General features: G+C 46.7%; 1 protein-coding gene across 10 annotated transcripts in view; it reads left to right on the top strand.

The window, feature by feature from the left end:
• LOC147617435 (187-kDa microtubule-associated protein AIR9-like) overlaps window positions 1–25,786 on the top strand; it is a 101,866-nt gene that overhangs the window by 7,545 nt on the left and 68,535 nt on the right. For 7 of the 10 annotated variants that reach the window (XM_086775692.1, XM_086775691.1, XM_086775697.1 and 4 more), the window contains 9 exons: window positions 1,693–1,755; window positions 1,909–1,974; window positions 2,125–2,224; window positions 3,973–4,074; window positions 4,360–4,592; window positions 4,670–4,784; window positions 12,747–12,867; window positions 13,021–13,196; window positions 13,285–13,420. In XM_086775692.1, coding sequence (XP_086631818.1) covers window positions 1,693–1,755; window positions 1,909–1,974; window positions 2,125–2,224; window positions 3,973–4,074; window positions 4,360–4,592; window positions 4,670–4,784; window positions 12,747–12,867; window positions 13,021–13,196; window positions 13,285–13,420 — 1,112 coding nt within the window. Of the gene's footprint in view, window positions 1–1,000; window positions 1,533–1,692; window positions 1,756–1,908; window positions 1,975–2,124; window positions 2,225–3,972; window positions 4,075–4,359; window positions 4,593–4,669; window positions 4,785–12,746; window positions 12,868–13,020; window positions 13,197–13,284; window positions 13,421–25,786 lie in introns of those variants that run through there. The other 3 variants (XM_086775700.1, XM_086775698.1, XM_086775699.1) reach the window with 2 other exon arrangements.

Below are 25,786 nucleotides of genomic sequence, written 5' to 3'. Positions count from 1 at the left end.
AAGCTTTGCACAAAGGATGAGATTTGGCACCTCTTGCTTTTTGCTTAGGTGTAGACAACCATAGAGCGTTCTCAAGAGAAGCATAAGAGGGCTGCTGACAAGCATAGATGGTAAATGGACATTAAAGAGAATGATTGCGTATTGTCGAAATTTGAGAAAGACAGACTTCGGAAGAGGCATGGGAAGGAGGGGATGTACTCCAAGTTCTCTACTAGGTTACTATTGGCGGTTTAAGGTAACCAGGCAGATGAATGAAGTGGCTTTTCAATTGGGCTTGCCGGATCATTGGAAGATCCACAATGCATTTCATGTAAGCCTCTTGTGCAAGTGGGATTGGCGTTAAGTGAGCGAGTTTTTGAAGATCCACCTTAAGTGAATGAACTGGAAGAGGTATTACAGCCGGAGAAAATTGTCTCTCATGGAGCGTAAGCTAGCTCGTGGCAAGTTTACTCTATGCTACCTTGTGAAATATTCACCCATTGATGCAAAGTGGATGGATGAGGACTACTTCAAAGGCTACCCGCAACTTTTACTACTTGGAAGCATTTCAGCTGCGGGCAATTGTTTAGAAGTGGGTTGGGGGTGGGGGGGGGGGTGGGGATGCACACTTGTGAACCATGCATGTGAACTTGTGTGTTGACGTAGCTTGTGGGCATGTGAACAGGTGGTAAGTATGGTTTCTACACTTAATTCATTTTATAAGCTTTCGTTATGTTACAACATTCTTTAGAGGTTCGCACATACTAACAAGTGGTTGAACGCTTTTAAAAAGACCGAGCCTATTAATGTAGTGGCTGGAAAAGCAGGGAAGAGCACCCCTCATTATTGAATGGGCATGGTGCGTGTACTGTGGGCATTCCCTTATGTGCATTCAACACACATTTACCAAGAGGGTCCAAGTGTGTGGGGTTGGCCCAAACACTTGGCACTCGGTTGGTGCATGGCCAACGACCCAACCATCGGCGCCTCCTCTCTCTCTCTCTCTCTCTCTCTCTCTCTCATGCTGGAGAAACACCATTGATGAGTACACCTTCAACCGCACTGCTTGCTTTCTGAACACCTCTGCACTGTCCATATGGGCCCTGTAGCTGCCGTACCTGGCTGGTGACGTCAAGTGTACTTGCTGAATCTGCTGCATCACACCCGCCTCTGCTGCTGCAGCTGTACAGGCTTACGGTCCGTACCAGGCATCATCATTGGTGTGCTGCCTGTACCTGCCCGTCTAGTGCGTTGTGCACGTGTGGTCAAACAAACGCTTGCTTGCCCTCTTGCTTTTTCTGTTGGTGATGGGAAGAGAGAGAGGACCTTGATGATTGGCAACCCCTTGTCTTTGACCGGTCAAAAGGTGCCTGAGGAGAGAAGAAGATTTGTTTGGACACTCTGGTTCTATGGCTCGGGGGTGCTTTGCTTGGAGACAACTGGAGGGTAGCGTGCGTTTGGCATGACGCTGGAGCTTGGAGAACGCGGGGCTGCTCTGTGGTGGTGAAGTTCAAGTCTACATCGACACATACACCCGTTTTGATTCTACTCTTGTATTAGAAATCGGGCACAAAGTGCTCGTGAAGCTTGTAACTTGAAATACTCCTTAATAAATGTCATATTATTTGGGGGGGGAGGGGGGGGGGGGGTGTCGACCCATGCCGGACTTGTTTTTACAATGCTCGTGTGCTAATGCTTAGGTGTGTTTTTCAGTTTCTGTCTGTGGCTCAAAATAAGCTGAGAGCATTGACGATGGTAACACAGCCCAAGCTACAGGTAGAAAATTGCATATATTCAAATAGACCTTTCAGTTTAGGTCCTGGCACAACCGCAGGCCTGGTTGATCTCACAAGCACCAGATTGAGTGATGCTTTTTGGTAATCTGTGTGTGCAGTATTCTGTCTGATTTTTCTTGTTTGTTCCTCGAAGGTATTAGCGGCAAGCAAGAACAAAATCTCGACATTCAGAGGATTTCCTCATTTGCCTTCCCTCGAGGTCTTCATTGTGCAAGCCATCAATACTATAAGTCAAATTGTATAGTTGTGCTGTTATCTTGTTTTGGTGTGTCCTTTAACTGCAATGAATCTTGTGATCATCAATAACCAACTGATGCCATGAATAACGTTAGTGGCCTCTTTGCTGCAGCATTTGCGGCTGGAAGAGAATCCCTTATTAGAGATGCAGCATGTTGAAGCAGTTGCAATTCTATTGGCTGGACCGACTTTGAAAAAGCTCAACAATCAAGGTGATGATATCTTCCTGATTCCTTTGAATTGCACCCACTTATTACTTGAGCTATATGACCTCATTTATCCCATATGCATGTATGCATGTGCATTGAGTTTATGCACACCCATGTGCATGCATGCATGTATGTAATGAGATGAAACCTCAATTTCATGCACAGATTCAGGCTTGTTCTTCCACTCGGGGTCCTATTAGGAGAACTCAGCTAGAGAACGAGCATATCACTTGAGCCATGCCAGCTTTTTCCTAGAGGAGATTGTGGAAATCTAGGGGAAGCTGGAAGATACACTTTTGGTAGGTGGGCCCCCAGCTATGCCACATATGGTTGAGGATGCGTGGGGGCTCAATGTGTATGATAAAGGTTTGCATTTCTTATATCTCATATCCAAAGATAAAGAAAGATAAATAATGTCAGTTACGTCTTTCCTTGGTCTCCATGCATCTATGGATGGTGTATCCTCAACACCCATTTGTCTACATAGCTTGACCCCATTTCCATGGGCGAGCTTCCTGTTTGGAGTGGTGTCACTTTTAACATTCAGAGGTCTTATCCATACCCTTCTTGGTTTCCTATAAGTTGTTGGGTAAAGGTTATATGGATGTCTCTGGCGAGAAGTAATATACTGCAATGTGAACTAATCCGGGTCCTGGGAGGCACAACCTCATCCACATGTATCTGGCCTCCTTATCTCTCCTAACCATGGTGAGAATGGGGCGGAGATGTGGTTAGAATAGTGTCGCAACACCTCCTGACTCCGTGCTCCCCCACTTGTTTTGGTCTCTTGTCGGTCTGTAGACCGACTTCCACTCATAATCTGCGACCTGTGGCAGCCCTCTCTCTTGGCTCTGATGTGTCTTTGTGTAAAAGACAACGTCCCTCCCTTTGTCACCAGACGTGACATAAGCTTGGAAAATACTGGTTCATATGGATGTCAAGGACAATGGGAAAGAAGTACAAGCATTGAGAATGGGGGATTTTCCAATCAAAGAGCCAGGAACCCTTGGGTTTTTCTGGCAGTGCCCGGAAGAATGTCAAAGGATGTGTGTATTGACAAGAGGCCATTGGAAAATTAAGATGCATGGGAGACCATTCTTGCAGGCCCGTGGGAGCAGCCTGGGCATAGGCCATATGAACAAGATTAAGGACTCTATTGTGTGTCATGGTGGCAGATTCGTACTTTCTAATAAGTGGGTGGGACCTCTTTAAGAGGGCTGGACAAGTTATTACTTGGGCAACTTGTATTTAAAAAGATTCACACTCATTCATTTTCATGAGGGATGGACAAGCGTTTTTGGCTGTACAGGACATGGGAAAAGCCAAGGGTATTTGCAGGGACACCAGACACGTGGTCGACTCCCTTCCTCCTGTCCAAACATTTGGGCGCATGGGTTATCCATAAGAGGATACCACTTGACAGGATTTGGGACTCGGCATTGTCTGAGGACTTTCTCTAGCTTATGTTTACCTGAGCTGGTTTTTAATGGCAATGTAGTTTAGCCTTAAGAGACATTAAAAAGCCAAAAAGCCTGTTTTTTACCTATCATTTGAGTTGATTAAGCCTGAGCTGGTTTAATGGCAATGTAGTTTAGCCTTAAGAGACATTAAAAAGCCAAAAAGCCTGTTTTTTACCTATCATTTGAGTTGATTAAGACCTGATGCCAGAGAAGCTATCAAGGTAGCTATAACATGCTATATGCCCGGTTCTGTTGTGTTTGAAAGAAACTTTGGGTTTTTTTTGATGGCAGATCTAACTTTGGAGGAACAGGAGATTGCTTGCATGTATCCTCCTCACACAGCATTATGTATCAGAGATGGCTGGGAATTTTGTAATGTTGAAGAAGCTTTCGGTAAGGGATTGATTTGGTTCAGGATGTCTCTAAGCCAGAAAGGAATATTATTTTCATATCAAGATGAAATATCAAGTTCTGCATGCACGTGCACGCAGAACACGCACGCGCGAACACGCACACACACCTGAAGCTCAATTTTATTTAGGAGTTGCTGCATGAAAACATGTCTTTTTGAAGTGCTTTTTAAATCTTCCAGCTGTAGAGTTTGGCCATCATCAGGCCTAATAGGTCTTCCGAAGTATACTTCACATGTGCAAAAATTGACTTGTCTCCATGCAACAGATTCAACCATGAGATTTCTTGCAGCACAGTGGGCTGATAGGATTCCACCAGGGTATACTGTGGAGGAAGCCTTTATTGAGCAACCTTCTGAGGAGTATCCTTGCAGATGTCAGTTCACTCTCAAGAAACAGAATGATGAGTTTGAGGAGCTAGGATTAAGCTTACGATACCAATGGCTCATTGGAGGAAAAACTCCCTCAAGTTTTGTTCCGATTCAAGGTGCTATAACAGAGGTGAGGCTAAAAATGTGTGAAATGTTGTCATTGATGAGGTATAGCTCTTACAGTTAGTGCATTCTTGGTGCTGACAGGTCTACTGGCCAAAGCATGGTGACATTGGCCACTGCTTGAAGGTAGAGTGTGTTCTTATTCTTGGAGCAACAGAGTATGCTCCAATATTTGCTGTTTCATTTCCTGTGTTACCAGGTATTTCCTCTTATCTTCATTTTTTTTTGCCTACAGTAGTCCACTGATAATGAGTTCTTTCATCGTTTCTTGATTTTTGTGGCCCCGCCACCTTTTTTCCCGGAAAGAAGATCCTTCTATTAGTCATATGAAAAACCAGCCAACAGGCTGAGTTACATGCTCAGAACCTCAAAAACACTGGGGAGGATGGTCCCCTCCATGGCTGGCCTCTCTCAGAGGGAACTACCTCATACAAGGAAGAAGGGGAGAGAAGCCAAACCGGTGGCCTGTATTGCCAAGTGAGGTCACCAGCACTGTCCGAGAGGAAGGGGGGTCCTGCTGCCAGATGCGTAGGAAGGCCTCTCGACATTTCCGCATGTGGTCCGAATCTCCCTGTAGCTTCCCCCACTGGCCACGGAGGGTATGAATGATATCTGTCCATATGGCACCGATGGACTCCGCTTGGGGAAGGGGGGGGGGGTGGAGGGCGGCACCCTTAATAGTCTCACTGCATTGTGCCTGCCAATTTGTGGCCACGTCACGTTGCTTACTATTAGTAAGAAACCCAGCTAGTTCTGTTGATTCGATGCATGAATGATGGGGATGGGGTATAAAGATACCATTGTGCACAAGGGAGACGTACGCTATTGAATTAGGTTTTCTGACCTGTACCCAATGTGCAGAAAGAGGATCTCTCAACCAGCTTTAACCTGTAAACATCTTAACAGTTTAAGTAAAACAAATTTAAGACCTCACAATGAGGGTATTGGCTAGTTCACCACCCACCCATAGCTCAACTTGGGAGCTCCCTTGAGCCTAAGGCTAGTGAAACACCTAATACCACTACTCACCCAAGTCCGGGGGTCCTATACCCACCTTCCATGTGTTAGGCTTGAGCCTGACAATGGCATGTTCCAGGCCATGGGGTTCTTCCCATTGATGGAAGTAGTGCATTAATGTGTCTTCTACATTTGAGATGTCCTCCTTTACAAAGTCACTTTGCGCAGGTTACTTTTAGTGCCACTGATCAGCAGTAGGTCATCATTAAAGCCCAATCAGTTGTCTTTTGGGTACATAATAGCACACGTGGAATATGAGCATGGATAAGGCAATCCAAATCGCATTAATTGTCTATTCTGGGGACCGAATTGACTTTAAGACCTCACAAAGAGGGGATTGGCTAGTTCACCACCCAGCCATAGCGCAACTTGGGAGCTCCCTTGAGCCTGAGGCTAGTGAAACACCTAAGTATGACTACTCACCCAAGTACGGGTGTCCTATACCCACCTTCCATTTGTTAGGCTTGAGACTGACAATGGCCTGTTCAGAACCCCATGGCCTGTTCCAGGTCATGGGGTTCTTCCCATTGATGGAAGTAGTGCATTAATGAGCCTTCTATTTGCTTTTATATTTGAGATGTCCTCCGTTATGTAAAGTCACTTTGCGCAGATTACTTCTAGTGCCACTGATCAACAGTAGCTCATCATCATCAAAGCCTAATCAGTTGTCTTTTGGGTATATAACAGCACACGTGGAATATGAGCATGGAAAAGGCAATCCAAATAGCATTAATTGTCTTTCCTGGGGACCAAATTGACTTTTCTAATCTACCCGGAGAAGGCGCAGAGAGAGGAGATCACCTGGAAGGAGAGGACAATGCGGTTCACAGCCATCGCCTACAGTCCAACGCCATCGCCATCGCAAACCAGGAAGGGTTGTTTTTCGAAACCTGCTCAAGAAGAAGAATCGCTTGCGTGGAGATTAAAACAGGATTTGAGAGACAGGGTAGATCGCTTGCAAGGAGAGGACAACGACATCCACAGCCATCGCCTACAGTCCAACGCCATCGCCATGGCAAACCAGGAAGGGTTGTTTTTTGAAACCTGATCAAGAAGAAGAATTGCTCGCGTGGAGTTTAAAACGGGATTCGAGTCGGCCACTGTCGATTGGCTCTATGGCTTTTCCTGCAGCCAATCTTTCGTAATTTTCGCAAAACGAGCTCACCTCTCTTCAGCATGACATTGACATTGACATTGAGTTCTCGATCACCCTTGTTGCGAGGGTTTATGGCTCCCTCCCACATGCCCGTGAATGGCTACTAGCAGCTTTCTCTTCGAAGCTGATTGTGCACTTCCAGGATACTCGTTTGCTTGGTCGAGGCTTCTTCCAGGTGGACTTTCATTCTCCAGACGCTACGTCTCAAGTTTTGGCTAGCAGCCCCTTCCCTCTTGGCCCTAGGAAGATTTTCTTTTTTCAGTACTAGGTGGGCTTTGATCTAGTGGCAGAGGATTAGCGCCTTACCCCGGTCTCACTACTCTTCCTCGATCTTATTGGAAGATTTTAGCTTCCATAGGGGCATCCTTCGGCCAGCTTCTAGAGGTACCAGCCCTTCCGGGTTCTCCCGCCCCAGCTTCCGCGGCTGTTTTACTGGCACTTTTGATGGTGTACCCTGGGTCCTTGTGCTTGTTTTTGATCCATCGATTACTGACGACCATATTAGCTTCAGAGACCTGACGACTCTCATTTCTGCTAGAGGATGGAGATTGCAGGTAGACTTGACCAGTGTCGGATTTGTCGTCGAACAGGGCCACATTGCTAGAGATTGTCCCAGATCGAGGAGCCATGCTAGGAGGTGGTGTGGTCCTACCCATCAAATGCCTTCTGCAGTTGCCCAGACTCTAGTTGCCCCCATGCCACAACAAACCACATAGCGTTGGGTTGTGGTTAGAGATGGCAGGCGCCCTCGGACCCCCGCACTTACCCCTTCACCCGCACCCCTACTAGAGCACCCCAACCCTTATGCAGCTCTTGCCTCACAGGGTGTTGATCCTTCTTTGGAGGATGAGGCTCTATAGGCACATGATTTGGATCCCTCACAGGTGGATGTTGCATTATAGTTACAAGATGATTGCACCCTCGAGGATGATGTTGCGCAATCGCACTGTCATGGTACCTCTCCAGATTTGAGAACCAGCCCTGGCTTTTCCCCGGAATAAGAACGAGAGGTAGGGTTTTCATTGTCAGATTTTCCCTCCCTTACCTATGTGAAACGTACCTCCGTCTCTAAAGGGGGTCCTTCGTGGACCACGAGATTTGGTCGTTTCTACGTAGAGCCCTTATGAGGATTGTCTCATGGAACATTCAGGGTCTTGGGGGCTTTTTTCCACGTCGACAGAAACAAATTGTCAAAACTCAGCGTCATTGTGCAGTCACAGGCGGACGTATGGATGTATTGCTCTTGCAAGAGCATAAACTGGATGCTAGTCAGTGTGGGAGATCAGTCAAGCTTCTCTCGGGACACCTTTTGGTCACCAGGTATTGGTACCAAACGTGGTGTCTGTATCTCTGTTTCAGCTTTGGTCTTGCCTTGCATCATTGGACATGGTGTCATTTTGCCTCTGAGAGCGCAGCTGCGTAGTGGATCCTTCTTATGTAGGGTACTGGTATTCTCAACCTCTATGCTCCTAACCGTAGAGGTGAGAGGATTGTCTTTTGGAAATCTCTCACTACGTTGATGTCTCTTGCTGACCATTGGATTATTGGTGGGGATTTTAACATGGTTGAGATGCCAATGGATAAAAGAGGTGGGACATGAGGGCTTAGTGCATCCTCTTGAAAGAGCATCTTGGGAGAGGTTTATACTCTCCATTCATGGTAGAGATTGTTGGAACTTGGCATGAGAATGACATTTCGAGGAGACCATCCACTCTTCTTTATTCATGGTCTAACAGGAGAAGGGATGCAGGACGTATTTATGCACGGTTAGACATATTTTATGTGGATGATTGGGTGCTCGACAGAGGGGGGCATACGTTTATTGCTGCAGGCACCTCTAAATCGGATCATGGCCGAGTGGTTTTATGCATTAGAGATCCGAGTCGCCATGGATCAACACTCCATGTACGCATCCCTGATCATTTGTTTTCAGATGTAGAGCTATCACGTCGTATGCTTGATATTTGGAGATGTCATGGTTTCTCGTAGGCCTCGCAAAGCCTGGCCTGTGATATTAGTGACTTTTATCACACATGTGCCCTTTCTAAGAGGCAAGAGGTCTTGGATTTACAAAGGGCTATTAGACGTAGAATGGCTGCCTTACGTGAGAAACATCCTCATGCTCAATGGGTTGCAGATTCTTTATGTACTGTTAGGGTAGAACTTCATCACTCTCTTGAGCAGCGTGCGGAGTACCGTTACCATGCCTAGGAATCCTTTTGGACCCAGATGGGTGGTAGATGCAACAAACATTTCTTTGCTACTCATGGCCCATCTCATACCAGAGATAGTGTCAGGCAGTTGTAGGATTCACATGGCACTCTTCACTTAGATCCTCTTATGATTAGACAGATTGCCACTGATTTCTATCGCGAGCTTCTTAGTGCTGAGCCGCACTTTGATTTGAGACATAGGGCACAGAGGAAGGTTTGGAATGCATTGCCACATTTGATCACTGAGGAGATGTGTTCCGTTATGGATGCGCCTTTTTCTATGCAGGAGTTCAGTCATGCTCTTCATGCCTTACCTCATGGTAAGTGTCTAGGGGAGGATGGCCTCTCCCTTGTTTTTTTCATTACTTTCTGGGATGAGATTGGGGCTGAGATCACATCGGCTCTCTAGGAGATGTGGGACACAGGTTCTATGCCTTCTTCTCTCAGCGAGGGGCTCTTATCCCTAAGAGTGGGGATAAGACATTGATTGGCCAGTGGAGACCTATCACCTTACTTGGGACTGCATGTAAGATTCTTGCTAAGGCCGTGAGCATCAGATTGCAACCAATTTTGCAGGATGTCATTCATGATACTTAGAATGGATTCTTACATGGAAAGAGCATCTTTGATAACATTTTCTCGTTTTGGAAGCCCATGGAATGGGCCAAAGTGAGCAATTAGCTCTTAGCCATTCTTCTCTTGGATTTTGAGAAGGCCTATGATAGAGTGGATGGGGATTTCCTTGAGGGTACTCTTAGCCATATGGGTTTCTCTCAGAGATGGATCAAGGGAGTTTCATGCATGTATCATGATGTCCACAGTAGTGGGCTCGCTTTTGCGGTGATAGAGGAGAGCAGTTTCAAATTTCTCGCTCAGTACGACAGGGTTGTCCTTTAGTCCCATTATTATATATCATAGTTGCAGAGGCCATGAGCATCTCCCTCCGCTCCACTACTAGTATTTCTGGATTGAGGTTACCTCTTCGTAGTCAAGAGGAGCTGGTTGACTTTGAGTTAGCTATTGACACAACCATGTTCTCTGAGGCCTCACACATATGCTTATGCTCCTTCCGGGTAGCACTAGAAGAGTTTTGTTTGGCAGCGGGGGCACTCATTAATTCGCACAAATCTATTGGTTTTTTGGATTAGTGACTCACTGAGAGTTGCTTGGGGTGTAGAGCTTGGTTTTACTTGGATCAGTAGAGGATGCACTGCTAGATATTTGGGATGCTAGGTTGGGGTTGATATTTCTTCTGCACGGTAGTTTGCTCTAGTACTTATGAGTATCCACAAGAAGCTTCTTCATTGGAGCTCCAGGAGATAAGATTTAGCCTCCAGAGCTTTGGTGGCTAATCAGGTATTGCTTGCCTTGGCTTGGTTTATTGCCTCTTGTTGGTGCTTCTCTCGTGCGTGCATTGGTCGATTGAGGAGATTGATCCACAATTTTCTTTGGTCTGGCACCACAGACACTTGTGCTAGGGTAGCTTGGCTCAGCTATTTAGCCCAGACGAGAGGTGGGGCTGAATATTATTGATCTGGATGCTCAGTGCAGGGCGTTGCCCTACAAACTTGTGGTCAAAGGTTTCCTACCAGGCACTGAGCCTTGGAAGGATTTTTTCTTGTCTTAGATTTCCGGATGTACATCCCGTGTTGGGAGAGATTGGTTGCCCAGCACACAGTTTTTGTTCACAAAGGTTCAAGGCACCATCTTTCCCTCTTATTGTAGCCATTGTCAGAGCATGGAGAAGCACAAGACCATTTTTGCAACAAAGGCTTCCTAGGTCTTTGGATGAGGTTGACCGACAACCTATTACGTGGAACGAGTTCATCAGGGATGAGGCCGGTCGGCCACTTGGTGCATCTCGTTACATGCAGTGGTCAGGATGGGAGAGACGTGCATACACAGTTCTTGCTTGGAAGACCCTTGAGAGTCTTCTGGAGGTTTGGAGAGCTGCATCCATTCAGCATCTTAGGGGATCTCGCATACGTATTGATTAGATTGATGCAACTTTTCTGCATGAGTGGCTCTCTGGGACCTTTCATGGAAACTATCATCTGAGTTGGTTGGGAGTCTTTTCGAGGATAGGCATACCTTTGCAGGTCATTGCTCTCCCAGGTCATGAGGCTACAGATTGCATTGTTTATTCTATCATGCCTGGAGGGAGATTAAGGAGGAGGGGATCATCCCAGATACTAGGCTTATTAGTCCAATGAGGATTGTTGGTCGTTCGGGGAAGCATTGGTTCATTTACCCTTCTCCTTAGATAGTGACTCATGGCTCTTGGTGTTTGTGGCTATATGGTGGCAGTCCTATCAGATATCTTCAGTGGGATCCAGGAGAGTGGGAGTGGATTGATGCCTTCGATCCATTGAAAAGCCTTCCCTTTTTCAGTTTCACAGTCTGGAATGCGAGGCTTCTCCTCACTCAACAGATGCATAGGATCCCTACTCTTAGGCCTCATTGGGAGAGTTATGATATCTCTCCAGTGATACAGCGCAGATATTGGCATAGGCTATGGCATTCATACATAAGGAGCCAGATCTCTCATTTCTTTTGGTTATTTTTACATGGTGGTCTTCCCAGCAATAGGTGGAGATCTGTCTTCGGTGCAGCACCTACCTGCCCGAGATGTGCAACAGATTTTGAGACTGTACAACATTGTTTATGGGGATGCGGCATTGCGTAGCAGATTTGGGGTTCTATAGCCCAACTTATGGGCAAATTGAGTGGCTGCGCCATGCATGTGACTTGGGGGACAGTTTCTTGGCTCTCCTGCTCCGGTCTGCAGCTTTTTTACGAGGGCAGTGGTACAGACTCTGATATTTTCATTCGTTGAGGTATTGCCCAGCATGGTTTGTTGCAGGATGTCCCTCACTTTGATTATATCCCCCCCAGACAGAGGATTGACACCAGTTGGGAGATTGTTGCCAGTATTACAGCATGGCAGATCTGGAGAGCTAGATGCACGGAGGCTATTGAGGGTGTCCAGATCTTTGGGTCTCAGTGCATTAGTACTATATGGGGTGATATCATCCATACTCTCATGGCTACGTGGGCTCGTATTTAGGGGTCCTCTCGTTCCACACAGGCAAAGCACTTTATATTTATGCGGGAGTGGGACTATGGCATTTTCTTTTCCTCTAGTCCCACAAGTCTCTCATGGCATCATGATACTCCTCAGTGATTGAAATCACCTTACATACTGGGGTGATTCTATTCTATTCCGGCTTATAGTTGTGATTGTTGTATGCCTTTTTCATACTTAATAGAAGTCTCTTTCTTGAAAGATAAAAAAAAATGAGTTTTCTCTTCGTTTCTGATACTTGATAGTAACTTAATAAAAACCTTTTATGTGGGATAACCACGAGGCTTTGAGCGTTCAGCAACCTTCCCCCATAGATTCATAGCCAGAAATGATCAACAGCCTGGTATGTCTCAGCGGAACTTACAATGATTATAGAGCTAAGAGGATACAGTTCAACCATTTGTCAACATTATCAATTAAAATCTTGTCTTTCTCTTGAGCACAACACTTGCTTGGTACATTCTATACTGCAGTCTGTGTGCACTCTCTCTTCCATATAGTGCTCCATAGGGATGGATTGAAACCTTGTACATGCTGTGGGTATGTATGTCTATATGTCCAACTAGTTTCTTAAATGATTCAAATATAATCATTACTGTCATACTGCTATTTTTATTGTTTTGTTGGGAATGCATGTGTTTTACAAAATGATCTGGCAATCTTGTGTCTGACAAGAAAGATTTCATGCAGGTACTGGTTGCCCGAAGGTTATGAGCCTCAGTGTAAATGGTGATTTGAAGGAGGGCAATGTAATCCGGGGGCATGCAGAAGTAGCTTGGTGTGGTGGAACTGCTACTAGAGGCTTTGTGAGGTATAGTTTCTGTTGACCAGCAAAAGAACCTGAAAAGACTGGTGTTTTTGAAAGGATTTTTCATTGTAAAATGTGTATGTGTGAAGTGTTTTTTGCATGCCTTTGGATTGCTTGAAGCTACATTGCTTAGAGGTGCTGTTTTGTGCATCTCAGCTGGCTGAGACATGATGAGAGCTGTAGTCCAGTGATGGTCCCTGGTGCAGAGGAGCTGGAGTATCTGTTGTCATTGGATGATGTTGGGGCTAAGCTAATCCTCATGTATACTCCTGTTACCAGAGAAGGTATAAAAGGAGAGCCTCGTTTCGCCACCACCGATGTGATACAAGCAGGTGCAGTAATATTGCTTTTCCTTGCAACATCTGCAGCCATGTGCGTTGATTTTATGAAAGTAACTAAGTTCAATTTTTCTGCTCCTAGCCCTTCCATCTGTCAGCAATATGTGTGTCCTTGGAGATGTGGTGGAAGGCAACACAATTAAAGGTGCTGGAAAGTACTTTGGAGGCAGAGAAGGTCTGAGCAAGTTTGAATGGCTCCAGGAGGACATGAACTCTGGGTAAGTCCCTTACTATCCCGCAAACCATTCAGGAATAAAGTCTTATCGAACCTAGAAAACCAACTAAAGCCAGTTTAATTCATTACTTGTGGAGTCGATTTCACATGCCCAGTTTCCTTGCATGGTGTTAATGCAAAGCTTCATGTGGCATCTAGAACAGTAGTTGTTATTACAACATTGTAGATTCGGTCTGCATCCAGTGCACCAAACCAATGCACACACTTACACATAGGCAAACCATGGAAACTGTAGCCACCCTCACTGCCAGTGATCGGGCACCCCCAAGGTCAGGCACCCCGGCACCCCAAGCTCGTGAACCCCCAAGATCGGGCATCCCCAAGTTAGTACCCCAAGTTCATGAACCTCAAGGGCAGTCACACAAGGTGGGAATCTCTGGAGGCCCCACTCCCCAAGTTTGGCTACCACATGACTGACGAAGCGGTGCTCACCTACTTGTGCTTGGTGCCTCTCACCTACTCCAACAGCATCTGTCAGTGACCACTTTTAGCACTTGGCTCATGATGGCCCAAGGGGCCACACCCATTGTATATAGAGAGACTCTGGTGTACTGAGGGAGGAACCCCAATGCAATACATAGTTTTGTGGTGTCCCAAATCTTGCCTACTTCAATCTTGTGTTATGTGCATGTCACTCTAGGTAGCTCTTGTGTGGTGTTCTTTTCTTGAGTCTGTGTGAGTGCATAGTGGAGTGGGACAGAGAGGTCGCCATCTCCCTAGCCTGTGCCAACTCCTGAGGGTATACTGCCCTAGAGAGGACCCTAGTGATCTTTAGTGTGCCGACGACAGGCAACCGGGTCTGCTACAGAAACAAAGAGTTTACAGTGGACAATTCACCAAATCAATTGTAGGCCCAACGGCTCTGCACCACTCCTAAGCACGGGAGAGTTTGATTGGATGATGCACATGAGTAAGATGTGTTAAGACGATACACCACCTTGAGCATGAACTATATCCTGATGCATTGTGGAGTTTAGTTAAATATTAAGGTGAGGAACATCGTCAAACTCACCTTGCCTTGAGCTCGCTCACTCGGCATTGTTAAGGGTGTGTTGGCTTCAGGGCACATAGTTAATCTAAGTTTTCACTGTGTTTGTGTCAATTGAGTATGCAAGGTGATGATAATACACAAGGTTAAATCTGTCAGAGGGCAGCGGAAAGATGTAGACGAATGACAAAAACGCTGAAGCTCCAAGAGAGAGATGAGAGAAAACAGCAAAACGCTGATACACTAATCTCAAGAAAAGAGTGGGTACAACCAGCCCATAGGTGAGGAGTGGATTCCGTAGGCAAAGGGCTGAAGGTGCTCACCAAGAATGATCAAGGAATGATGATGAAATGAGGAAGAGGGCAGCCCATATATGTACTCCATCATGAGCTGGCCGACTGCCTCCAAGTGGCCTACAAGACCTGAAAATAACTCCATAAAATGGGTGGGCAACCCACATTAAAGGCCCATAAAATAGGGAAAAATGGGGGAAAATATGGGGAATGCCTGAGCATAGAAATGCCCCCCATAAACACTAGAAAAGTCACCAAAAAAGGAGATGATATATGCTAACAAAATCGGCATATGGGTGGTAGAAGGTAGCTTAATGTCAGTAGTATAGCTTAATGTCAGTAGAAGGGATTATTCTTAAACAAGGATTTATTCCTCTGAATGGTTTCAAACAGCAATTGAACACTTAGCTCTAGGGACCTTTGAATGGGAATACTCCCCCCTTTGGGGTTGTTTGCATGCCCAGCCACTGGCTGAGCCTTGGGTGTTGAGCGCGGCTTTTGGGCCGTCCAAGCCTTCTAAATCAACTCCATCCACGTTCCAACTTTGCAAAATGCTGAAAAATGCCCCATCTTGCTGTCCAAACCTGATTTGTCTATCCTGTTCTGCTCCTTTTGTTCCTCGCTTGTCATTCTCTTGGACCATGACTTATGGCACTGGTTTCTTCTATCAAAGGCATGTTATTGCTTAACGCTTAAGGTCACTCAAGCCTTTTCTGGTGGTTTTTTTGCTTCACTCCCAGGGAGATTGGAATATATAGTAGAGTAGGTCTACCTTGTCTTTTGTGTTTTTGCTAAACCTAGGATTAGGGTTAATGTCTTTTTCTTAGTGTTAATCATAGACAGGCTTCTGCAACGCATGTCACATTGGAAGATTCAGTGTGGAAAGTGGAAAAACCAAATTAGGGTTTCTGTTTTTAGGGTTTGAGTCCATTTCTGTATGCACAAGTCTTAGCCTAGGTCTAACCTAGGTAGGACAAGAGTTCTTTTTGATAATCCCTCCACTAAAACCTCACCTCGATGGAGAGCAATGATGCTTGGAAAGAAGAGTTACGGTGTGAATGTGAGACTATGCTAAGGCATTGAAGATGGGAAGATGAAGAATGATACAAAAGGGAACGAAAATGCCAAGCCCAATATGAACAAATCATGGCCGAGTATAGGGAACAACTCATAGAAGAGGACCGTTGGTGACGCGAGAAAGAAGCATGTCAAGTAAAGTTTCACGAAGAGGTACATCAAGCCTAGATCAAGGAAATACAGACAGTTCATGGTAGCATCAACAAAGACCAAGGAGGAATCACTTAGGGTTGTGAAGCAGCCCAAGACCGAGAGCATTAACGACCCACGAAAGGGAGAGCTGCCAAGACAGGAGTTCTTAGGAGACGTGATCACAGACAAGGAGGTGCCATTACCCAGGATGCACATGCCCAACCCAGAACGAGAGCCAAAGCTAGAGCCAGAAGCCAAATTAGAACTAGAACTATAGATCGAGCGGGTGGATCTCTCCAAATCCATTCGAACTAGAACGGCAGATCGAGCGGGTGGATCTCTCCAAATCCTATTCAGAGGAGGATAAGGACAACCCGATAGTTTTCAAGAAGCTAAATCTCTCCAAATCTGTGTGAATGTAATAAGAAATGATGTCATTGGCCTAGCCATGTGTCATTGATTTAGTTAGTGTGATGTGTCAAATGATAAGGCTATAAGTCTATAAAAGCAGTGTACTCTTTGAAGCTTGTATCACATCAATCAATAGAAGAATCATTGAGTCATGCATATGCTCTCTCTCTCTCTCTCTCTCTCTCTCTCTATAGCGTACCCCCCCCCTCGCTATATTCGAGTTCTAGTTTCATTTTCTAGGTGCCAGTAGTATCATCTTTATTTTTCATTTTCTGGGTTTTTTTATCCAGACATTGTATCAGATCCACCATGATGTAACTTTTGGTCTCATAGGTCATTATGGCCTTTTGAAGACGTTAATATAACATTTCATTTCATTTCATTTCATTTCTCTCTCTCTTTGAGCTTTGTCGCGTCTGTCTCTCTCTCTCTCTCTCTCTCTCTCTCTCTCTATATTCACACCCTGTAAGGGTTTCTGTTTACCTTCCAGTTCCAGTTTCATTTTCTAGGTGCCAGTAGTATCATCTTTATTTTTCATTTTCTGGTTTTTTATCCAGACATTGTATCAGATCCACCATGATGTAACTTTTTGGTCTCATAGGTCATTATGGCCTTTTGAAGACGTTAATATAACATTTCATTTCATTTCTCTCTCTCTCTCTCTCTCTCTCTCTCTCTCTCTCTCTCTCTCTTGAAGACGTTAATATGACATTTCATTTCATTTTATCCAGACATTGTATCAGATCCACCATGATGTAACTTTTGGTCTCATAGGTCATTATGGCCTTTTGAAGACGTTAATATAACATTTCATTTCATTTCATTTCTCTCTCTCTCTCTCTCTCTCTCTCTCTCTCTCTCTCTCTCTCTCTCGTGGAAGGCTGCGCACGGATGTAGGAGGGGAGGCGCAGGACTGCACATTCTCTCTCTCTTGTGGAAGGTTGCGCAGGACTGCAGGGTGGCCAGGCTACAGGCAGTGCACAGAGATTAATAGGCGAAGATACAGTAAGGTGCATTTGCGTTAGGTGCAAACAGTAAGGCGCCGGGCCGGTTATCCTTGTAGCGCTTGTTGGCGCCATATCGCCTTGCGTGGATTCATCTGCAGCGCCTCAGCCTTCAAAAAGTTGCGGACAGAGGTTTTGCTTCAGCCTGTCGCTTCAGCGGCTAGCCTTCAGCGAATCAATGGCGGTGTAGCCTGTTTTGAGTCTCGACACGGGTGACCGGACACTCGGACACAGGTGGGAGATTATAGGAGTAACAAGGGGGGCGTTGCTGAATAGAGACAGCCGCCTAGTTTAATCTCTCTCTCTCTTGGCGACTGGTGAGCTGCACACGGATGTAGGAGGGGAGGCGCAGGATTGCACTCTCTCTCTCGTGGAAGGCTGCGTAGGACTGCAGGGTGGCCAGTACAGGCAATGCACAGAGATTAACAAGAGAAGGTACAGTACGGTGCATCTTCGTCAGGTGCAAACAGGAAGGTGCATCTGCGTGCAAACAGTAAGGTGCAGGAGGTACAATAAGGTACATCTGCGTCAGGTGCAAACAGTGAGGTGCAGGAGGTATAGTAAGGTGCATCTGCGTCCAAACAGTAAGGTGCAGGAGGTACAGTAAGGTGCATCCACCCTTGCTCAGGCCCCCAAGGCAGCAACTAGTAGGGGAAAACATGTCTCAACCCCTAGAGGGGGAACAGGATGGTGAGACAACCTTTCACACCCCCACGAAGGCACCAAATGCCTACCACAGAAGATTGAGGGAAGGAATCATGTCCCCTGGCTCACGAAGGATTACGAAGATGGCCCGACGAGATGAGGCCCTTTATGAGGAGCTACAGCTTCACATAAGGACAGAGATGAACACCATGCGACAGGAGCTTGAAAAGGAATGGACCGAGCAGATGCATGCCCAAAGGAAAGTGATATACGAAACGTTGAAGGAAGAGATATATGTCCAATTGAAGGGAGAAATGCAAGCCCAAGTATGGGTTGAAATGGAATTAGCCCAAGCCTTGATGCACACGGAAATGAAAAAAGAGATGCAGAAATGGAAGGATGACATGCTCCGAGAGATTGGCACAACAGTTGCATCGTACGAAGGCACTTTGAAGACATGTATGGCTGACCGCGAAAAAGACATCACAGAAATGCAAAACACCTTGGAATCATGTAAGGCAAAAGTGGCTGCAGATGAGAAGGAAATGCATTCATGGGCTGAAATTGCCAATGCCACAAAGAAACAAATTGAGGAAGTCAACCCATGGATTGAAGTAGTAAAAAAATAGAAGGATACACCAGTCAATAAAGTAGAGGTGATGAATGCTACATTGGAAGAGGAAGCCAAGAGACAGGCACGTGCCTTACATGTACGTGTAGTTGGGTGGGAAGATAAGGGAAATCCCCAAGAGGATGCAAAAGCTCTTGCAACAAAAATTGGAGCCACTGATGTACCCATCACCGCAGCATGGCGAGTAGGCAGAGATGAAACCAGGGCGAAGATATTGATCACATCAGGTTTGGTGACTTGGAGAAGAAGAAGGCCTTCCTCTCCAAAAGGATGGCCCTTAAGGGGGAAAAGATTTATTTGGATGAGGACCTTACACCGGCACAGATAGCACACCAGAAGGAACACATGCCGCGTGTGCTTGAGGCAAGGAAAGAGGGGAAATGGGCGGTATACAGAGATGGTCGAGTCATCATTACGGAGAGGAGGCCCGCTTGACGGTGCGCGGCCTATGAGACCTTGCGATTCACGGTGTGGAATTGCAACGGAGCCCTTAGAACAGATGCAGGATACTTTGAGGATACTTTCAGAGATAGTGATATTGCTATGTATACGGAGACCCATCAGTGCACAAACAAGAGGCTTCCTGACGTCTGGGGTTATAGATGGGAATCAGTTTTCCGCCCTCAGCCACGCACAGTGGGAGGTACCAGAGGATCTGGAGGAGTGGCAATACTTTATAGGGAGGAGCATCGTGACAAAATACATGTGGTACATAGAGATGCAGATGCGAGGTACATGTGGGTCCGAATATGCAGAGGGGCTCTGCGAGCTATATGTGGCGGTATGCTACTTTCCCCCAGCCCACTCCAGGTTTGCACCATCAGGAGAGTCGCCCTATATACCACTATATGATGATATCATGAGGTTTGCCAGCATGGGAGACATACTACTATTGGGAGACGTTAATGCACGTACAGGCACAGAGCAGACAGAGTTGTATGATACTCAAGAGGCTATGTACCGGGAGATTGCGGTAGAGGATGTAGGGTTGCAGAGATCAGCACAGGATGAGGGGGAGATTACAGATTATGGCAGGCATTTTCTCACACTCGGGAGTGCACAGTTGGTCATATACAATGGCTTATTGAGATGGCAAGGATCAGATGCTCTCACACACTGGAACTCTAAAGGGGGAGCGAGCATAGTGGACTACTTGATGGGATCTCCTTCATTGATACCTGATGTGCGGGGTTTCACGATTTCCAGTAGGCCCATTGGCATAGCAGCCGATCATTCATACCTGAGTTTCACACTAGTAGGTAGATCCCCGAGAGATGGGCCAGCCACTCATCTACCTAGGTACCCGAGATACCAGTTTACACGTGAGACAGTTGAGGTTTATCGGGATGCAATATTTGATGGCTTGTTCGCTTTAGGCCCGCATAGCTCTCTGGACGAGATCACGAGAGGATTGGCAGGTATTCTACATGCATCCGCCTCATATGCTTTTCCCTGCACTATGATCCCTTCCACCCACCCTCGCAGCACTGCCCCACAGAACAGTTGGTATGATGATGAGTGTCGTGAGACACGAGCACAGCTACATCGTGAGATTGCCATTGGGTCTCACACGCATAGACAGGCCAGGATGATCTTTCGGCGCCTTGTGCGGAGGAAGAAACGAGCCTATCTGGCTAAGCTAGAGGAGGAGATCTACCAACTCTTCCTGGGGAAGGACAGCAAGAGGGCATGGAAGATGTTTCAGGAGAGACAGCCTGGTACTCCGATTACTGCACCTGAGGCATGGCATACTTATGCTAGAGAGCTATATGATGCACCAGGACAGCCCCCCACCCCCCCTCCATTGGGAGCTAGACCAGCTAACAGCACCTTTTTTACTATGCGGATGGTGCTAGATGCGATAGACAAGTTACAGAATGGAAAGGCACAGGATCATGATGGGCTAGTTGGAGAGCACTTCTCATATGCACGAGACACTTTGGCTCCGCTCATCGTACATGTGTTTAATCGTGCCATTTGTGAGGGTTTCTCGACAAGCTGGACACAGCATATCATTGTACCACTCTTTAAGAGTGGGGACCCCATGGTACCAGGCAACTACAGGACGATCATGATTGGTCATTACTTGGCCAAATTATATGGCTCTATATTGGAGTCGGAGCTGAGCCGATGGGCAGAGAGGCATGGTCATCGAGCACATGGACAGGCTGGCTTCAGGAGAGGATTTACTACCTTGGATCACATACTGACACTTCGGGCACTTATTGAAGAGGGCAGGGCACAGAAGATAAGGATATATTGCTGCTTTGTGGACTTCCGCAAGCCTTCGATACCGTACCACGTGCCAGGCTTATGCACAGATTGCATGACATTGAGGTACCCGAGGATATGCAGTGGGGGATATATGCTTTGTATGAGTCTGTGATAGGCAGAGTCCGAGCTCCAGGCGGACTATCTGATAGGGTGACCAGCACGATAGGGGTGAAGCAGGGATGCCCGCTAACGCCCACCCTCTTTGGATTGTACATTGATTATGTAGACAGAGTGGGAGGCCCAGGGGCATGCCTGGCAGGGGTGTTGATACCCATCTTGTTATATGCTGATGATATTGTTCTAATCTCAGACTCTCCAGAGGGACTACAGAGACACCTGGATGCATTACAGGCTTTCTGTGCGGATAGAGATCTGACAGTGAACCTTGGGAAAACCAAGGTTATGGTGTTTAACACCACACAGGCATGCGTGACGAGATCAGAGCCTCAGTTCACTTTCCGCGGGGAGCCGGTAGAGTACGTCAGGTCATATGTCTACTTGGGAGTTACTTTCACAGGACCGCGTTTCTCCTTGAAGGGGGCAGTAGCAGCTAGATTAGCTCGAGGGCATGCAGCCTTGGGGGCACTTGAGAGGCAGTGTGCACACATACAGTTTCAGGAGCCACGCACCAAATTGTGGCTATTTGATACGCTTGTCACACCGACTCTCCTGTACGGAGCTCCAATTTGGGGGGCCAGTATACATCACAGATCTCAGAGAGGGACAGATGAGGGATGGAGGCAAATGGAGAGACCACTGATTATGATGATTGCTCATATGATTCGGAGCAAATCATCAGTACCACATGAGATTGTTCGGGCTGAGCGGGGTGCCCCACCAGTAGTAACCGAGGCCCTATTCCAGGCAGTTACCTTTTTACAGCGGCTATGGGAGCTCCCTCAGCAGAGGTACTCCCGTTTGGCATTGACCTCATCCATACAGTTGGCAGAGGATGGAGATACTCATTGTTGGTACGCTCAGATGAGATCATGGTTTGACCTACATGGTTTGCGGATAGAGGCACTACCACCCTTTTAGTATAGTCTGGATTGTCCATTTTTGGATCTCACCCGCTTAGAGCAAAACCGCGTGATCAGGATGGATATCATCAGAGTGGACACAGAGAGGACATGGACTAGCCCCCTTGAGCCCTTGGGCACGAAAATGACTCATTACAAGAGCCATTTTCTACACCTCTCACCGGATGATTTTATCACCCGCCCGGCATACATGGATGTACACCTATCACATGGGATACGTTGTGCCATTGGACAGATCCGGACCTCATCACACCAGCTGCGGATTGAGACAGGGCGATATGTGCATCAGATCGTGGATGACCGCATTTGTCAGCTATGCTACCAGGAGGTAGAGACAGAGGAACACTACATTTGCCGATGTAGAGTCTATTATGAGATCCGAGGGAGAGATCACTGCCTCTTGCAAGAGGGTTTTGGGCCGTTACGCAGGGTCATGGAGTTTGAGGATCAGAGATGGCTGGGATTGTTTCTACTTGAGCTCAGGAGACACAGAGAGACCCTCTTGGCAGACAGGAGGCCGAGCCATGATGTACCTAGACAGAGGACCCTGGCAGATTTCTTTGGCACCAGCACCAGCACCAGCAACCCAGCCCACACACCTCCTGATACCTCCTCCATTGGGCCATCAGGGCACCGACCACACTCCCAGGGAGTCACCACTGATAGAGCAGTTATCTTATGTCGTGCTCGTCGGCCACGCCCACCAGGATCCCGACCACGACATCCTCACCATTGCCAAATCAGAGCCTCTATTGCTCGGCATCGGAGGCGCCTACCTCGCTTCTACGACCTCTCCATTCTAGACAGCCCCATGTCGGAGATACTTGATCTAAGGAGAGGGCAACAATTCAACTGATCAGCATACATGGATCTACCTGATATACATTTTTCAATATTTTCCAGTATTTTCTACTCAGTATCATCTTGGAGTCTTGCAGTTTTGTTCTTATAACTGTAGGACAATCAGTTTATTGTACTTTTTAGTCTTGTTCTCTTTGATGAGACACCAACTTCAGATGTACTTCTCAGTTTTGGTCTCACAGGCCACTATGGCCTCTTAGAGACGTTAATATATCATTTCATTTCACTATGGCCTCTTAGAGACGGTTGGTATGATGAGGAGTGCAGAGAGATAAGGATCAGATTACAGAGAGAGGTGCTCATGGGTGTTACCACTCACAGACAGTCACGGATTACCTTCCGGCACCTAGTGCGACGGAAGAAGAGGGCTTATCTTGCTCAGTTAGAGAGGGACTTGTACCAGTTATTTATGAGTCAGGACTCAAGCGAGGCATGTAGACTATTCCATGAGCATTCACCATCACCAGCCATTACCTCCACAAAGATTTGGGGTGAGTATGCAGCATCCCTGTACACAGCACCAGGACAGCCGCCCCTTTCCCCCACCTTGTTTGGGATGTATGTGGATGAGGTTTCGGACTATGTAGAGCGGGAGGGTGACAGAGGAACACAGCTAGCAGGGACATGGATTCTGCTGTTATTGTATGCTGATGATATTGTGCTGATCTCAGATTCTCCAGAGGGGATGCAGCGTCATTTGGATGCATTGCACATGTTTGCGGAGGACAGTGGATTGTCTGTTAACCTTGGTAAAACCAAGGTGATGGTGTTTAACACCACAGCACAGTGGGTTAGGAGGTCAATGCCCACCTTTACATATGGTCAGGAGACAGTGGAGTATACAGATGCATATACTTACCTTGGTGTGGTTTTTAGTGGCCCACTATTTACCTTGAGGAGAGCAGCCGAGACCAGATTGACCAGAGCTTATGCAGCATTGGGGAGACTAGAGAGGATGTGTTCGCAGGTTCAGTTTCAGGAACCTCGAACAAAGCTCTGGCTCTTTGACACTTTGGTCACTTCAGCCATGCTGTATGGAGTGGAGATATGGGGACCCTCAGTGGATCACCACAGCCGAGCTGGTAGCACTGATGGATGGAGACGTATGGAGAGGTCCTTGGTTTCTATGATTTCCTGGATGATTAGGGCCAAGGCCTCCGTACCACATGATATTATCTGTGCAGAGATGGCTGCCCCCCCATTGGTAGTAGAGGCACTCACTCGATCAGTCTCCTTTATACATAGCACTTGGGCTCTCCCTAGAGACAGATATGCTCGCTTAGCCCTGGAGTCTGTCAAAGTATGTAGTATAGCGGAAGCTTGACACACGCAGAGAGAGAGAGAGAAGTTGACGAACAAGGCTTGAAGTGCTTTAGCAATGAATAGATGAGAATTACAAAGGTGGGCATGGGTATTTATACCCTCATGATGGAAATGGCCGACCTATATAGGATAAATTAAATAAATAATTTATGCCCTTTGTTAAGGCTCGTTCCCACATGAGATACTACTTTTAACACCCTCTCTGTAGCTCATAGTGGGCATAGATGAAGAAACCAAGTCGATGCAGATGCAACCATGGACACCTATTCATTGCTAAAGCACTTCAAGCCTTGTTCGTCAACTTCTCTCTCTCTCTCTGCGTGTGTTCAAGCTTCCGCTATACTACATACTTTGACATGGTATCAGAGCATTACAAAGGTGGGCATGGGTATTTATACCCTCATGATGGAAATGGCCGACCTATATAGGATAAATTAAATAAATAATTTATGCCCTTTGTTAAGGCTCGTTCCCACATGAGATACTACTTTTAACAGAGTCTTCACGACAGTTGGCATCACAGGGAGACGGATCATGTTGGTATGCACAGATGACAGCTTGGTTCCAACTGCATGGCTTTAGTATGAACAGGCTACCTCCATTTCAGTACTCCCTGGATGCACCCTCCCTCTCTCTCACACGGGCAGAGATTACCAGACTTATCAAGCAGGACTGACTTAGCTGGACACTAGGAGGACATGGATACAGCCGACACACGAGCTTGGTACGAAGATGGCTTTCTATAGAGATCATCTTCTCCAGCTCACGGAGGATGGGTTTGTGATTAGACCCAGCTACATGGATACTCATCTTTCTCATGGGGTACGGTGTGCTATTGGTGAGATGCGCACATCCTCACACCAGCTAGAGATTGAGACTGGCAGATTCAGAGGAGTACCAGCTGAGGCCAGGATTTGTCAGCTGTGCCAATGGAGCCAGAGACAGAGTTACATTACATATGTCACTGTCCAGTATATTATGAGATACGAGGCCGTTTTCACTGCCTGTTCAGAGAGGGCTTTGGACCACTTTCTAGAGTCATGAGATACCAGGATCAGAGATGCCTCGGATTGTACTTGCTGGAGCTGCGTAGACATAGAGAGGGTCTCCTGAGAGGGAGGGGATCAGAGAGGGAGAGACACCTACAGAGGCAGATTACAGACTTCTTTCGACCAGAGATTGAGTAGTCAGGTCAGCAGGCATTGTAGCTAGCCCCAGAGTACAGCCGCACCAGAGGTACACTGATTGATCGGGCTATAGAGCTGGGGCGGTCCAGGCGCCCCAAGATGAGAGGCCAATCTCGACACCGGCGGAGACTACAACAGAGGATCAGGACCATACTAGCACGGCATGGGAGACGTCCAGTCAGAGTACTCACCATGGAGGACATTGAGGATATCCGCCATCGACCGATGAGAGACATCTTTGGATAGTGATGTGTATGATGCTTACCTTTGTTACTGGAGTTTTCTTCCCAGATGTTATCCATTAGGAGCTCCTAGTACCGTACTTTTCCTCATAGTTGTTTCAGTTTCAGTTAGTTGTTTAGTTATTTTTAGCTTTCCTTACACAGACATTGTATCAGATCTACCAATTGTTGTAACCTTTTTGGTCTCATAGGTCATTTTGGCCTTTTGAAGACGTTAATATATCATTTCATTTCATTTCTC

The sequence above is a fragment of the Cibotium barometz genome, chromosome 36 (genome assembly GCF_041138505.1).
Source record: "Cibotium barometz isolate CiBa-2024 chromosome 36, ASM4113850v1, whole genome shotgun sequence".
In the NCBI taxonomy this organism is placed as follows: domain Eukaryota; kingdom Viridiplantae; phylum Streptophyta; class Polypodiopsida; order Cyatheales; family Cibotiaceae; genus Cibotium; species Cibotium barometz.
The sequence above is the reverse complement of the archived record's forward strand: the minus strand, read 5'-3'. Positions and strand labels throughout refer to the sequence as shown.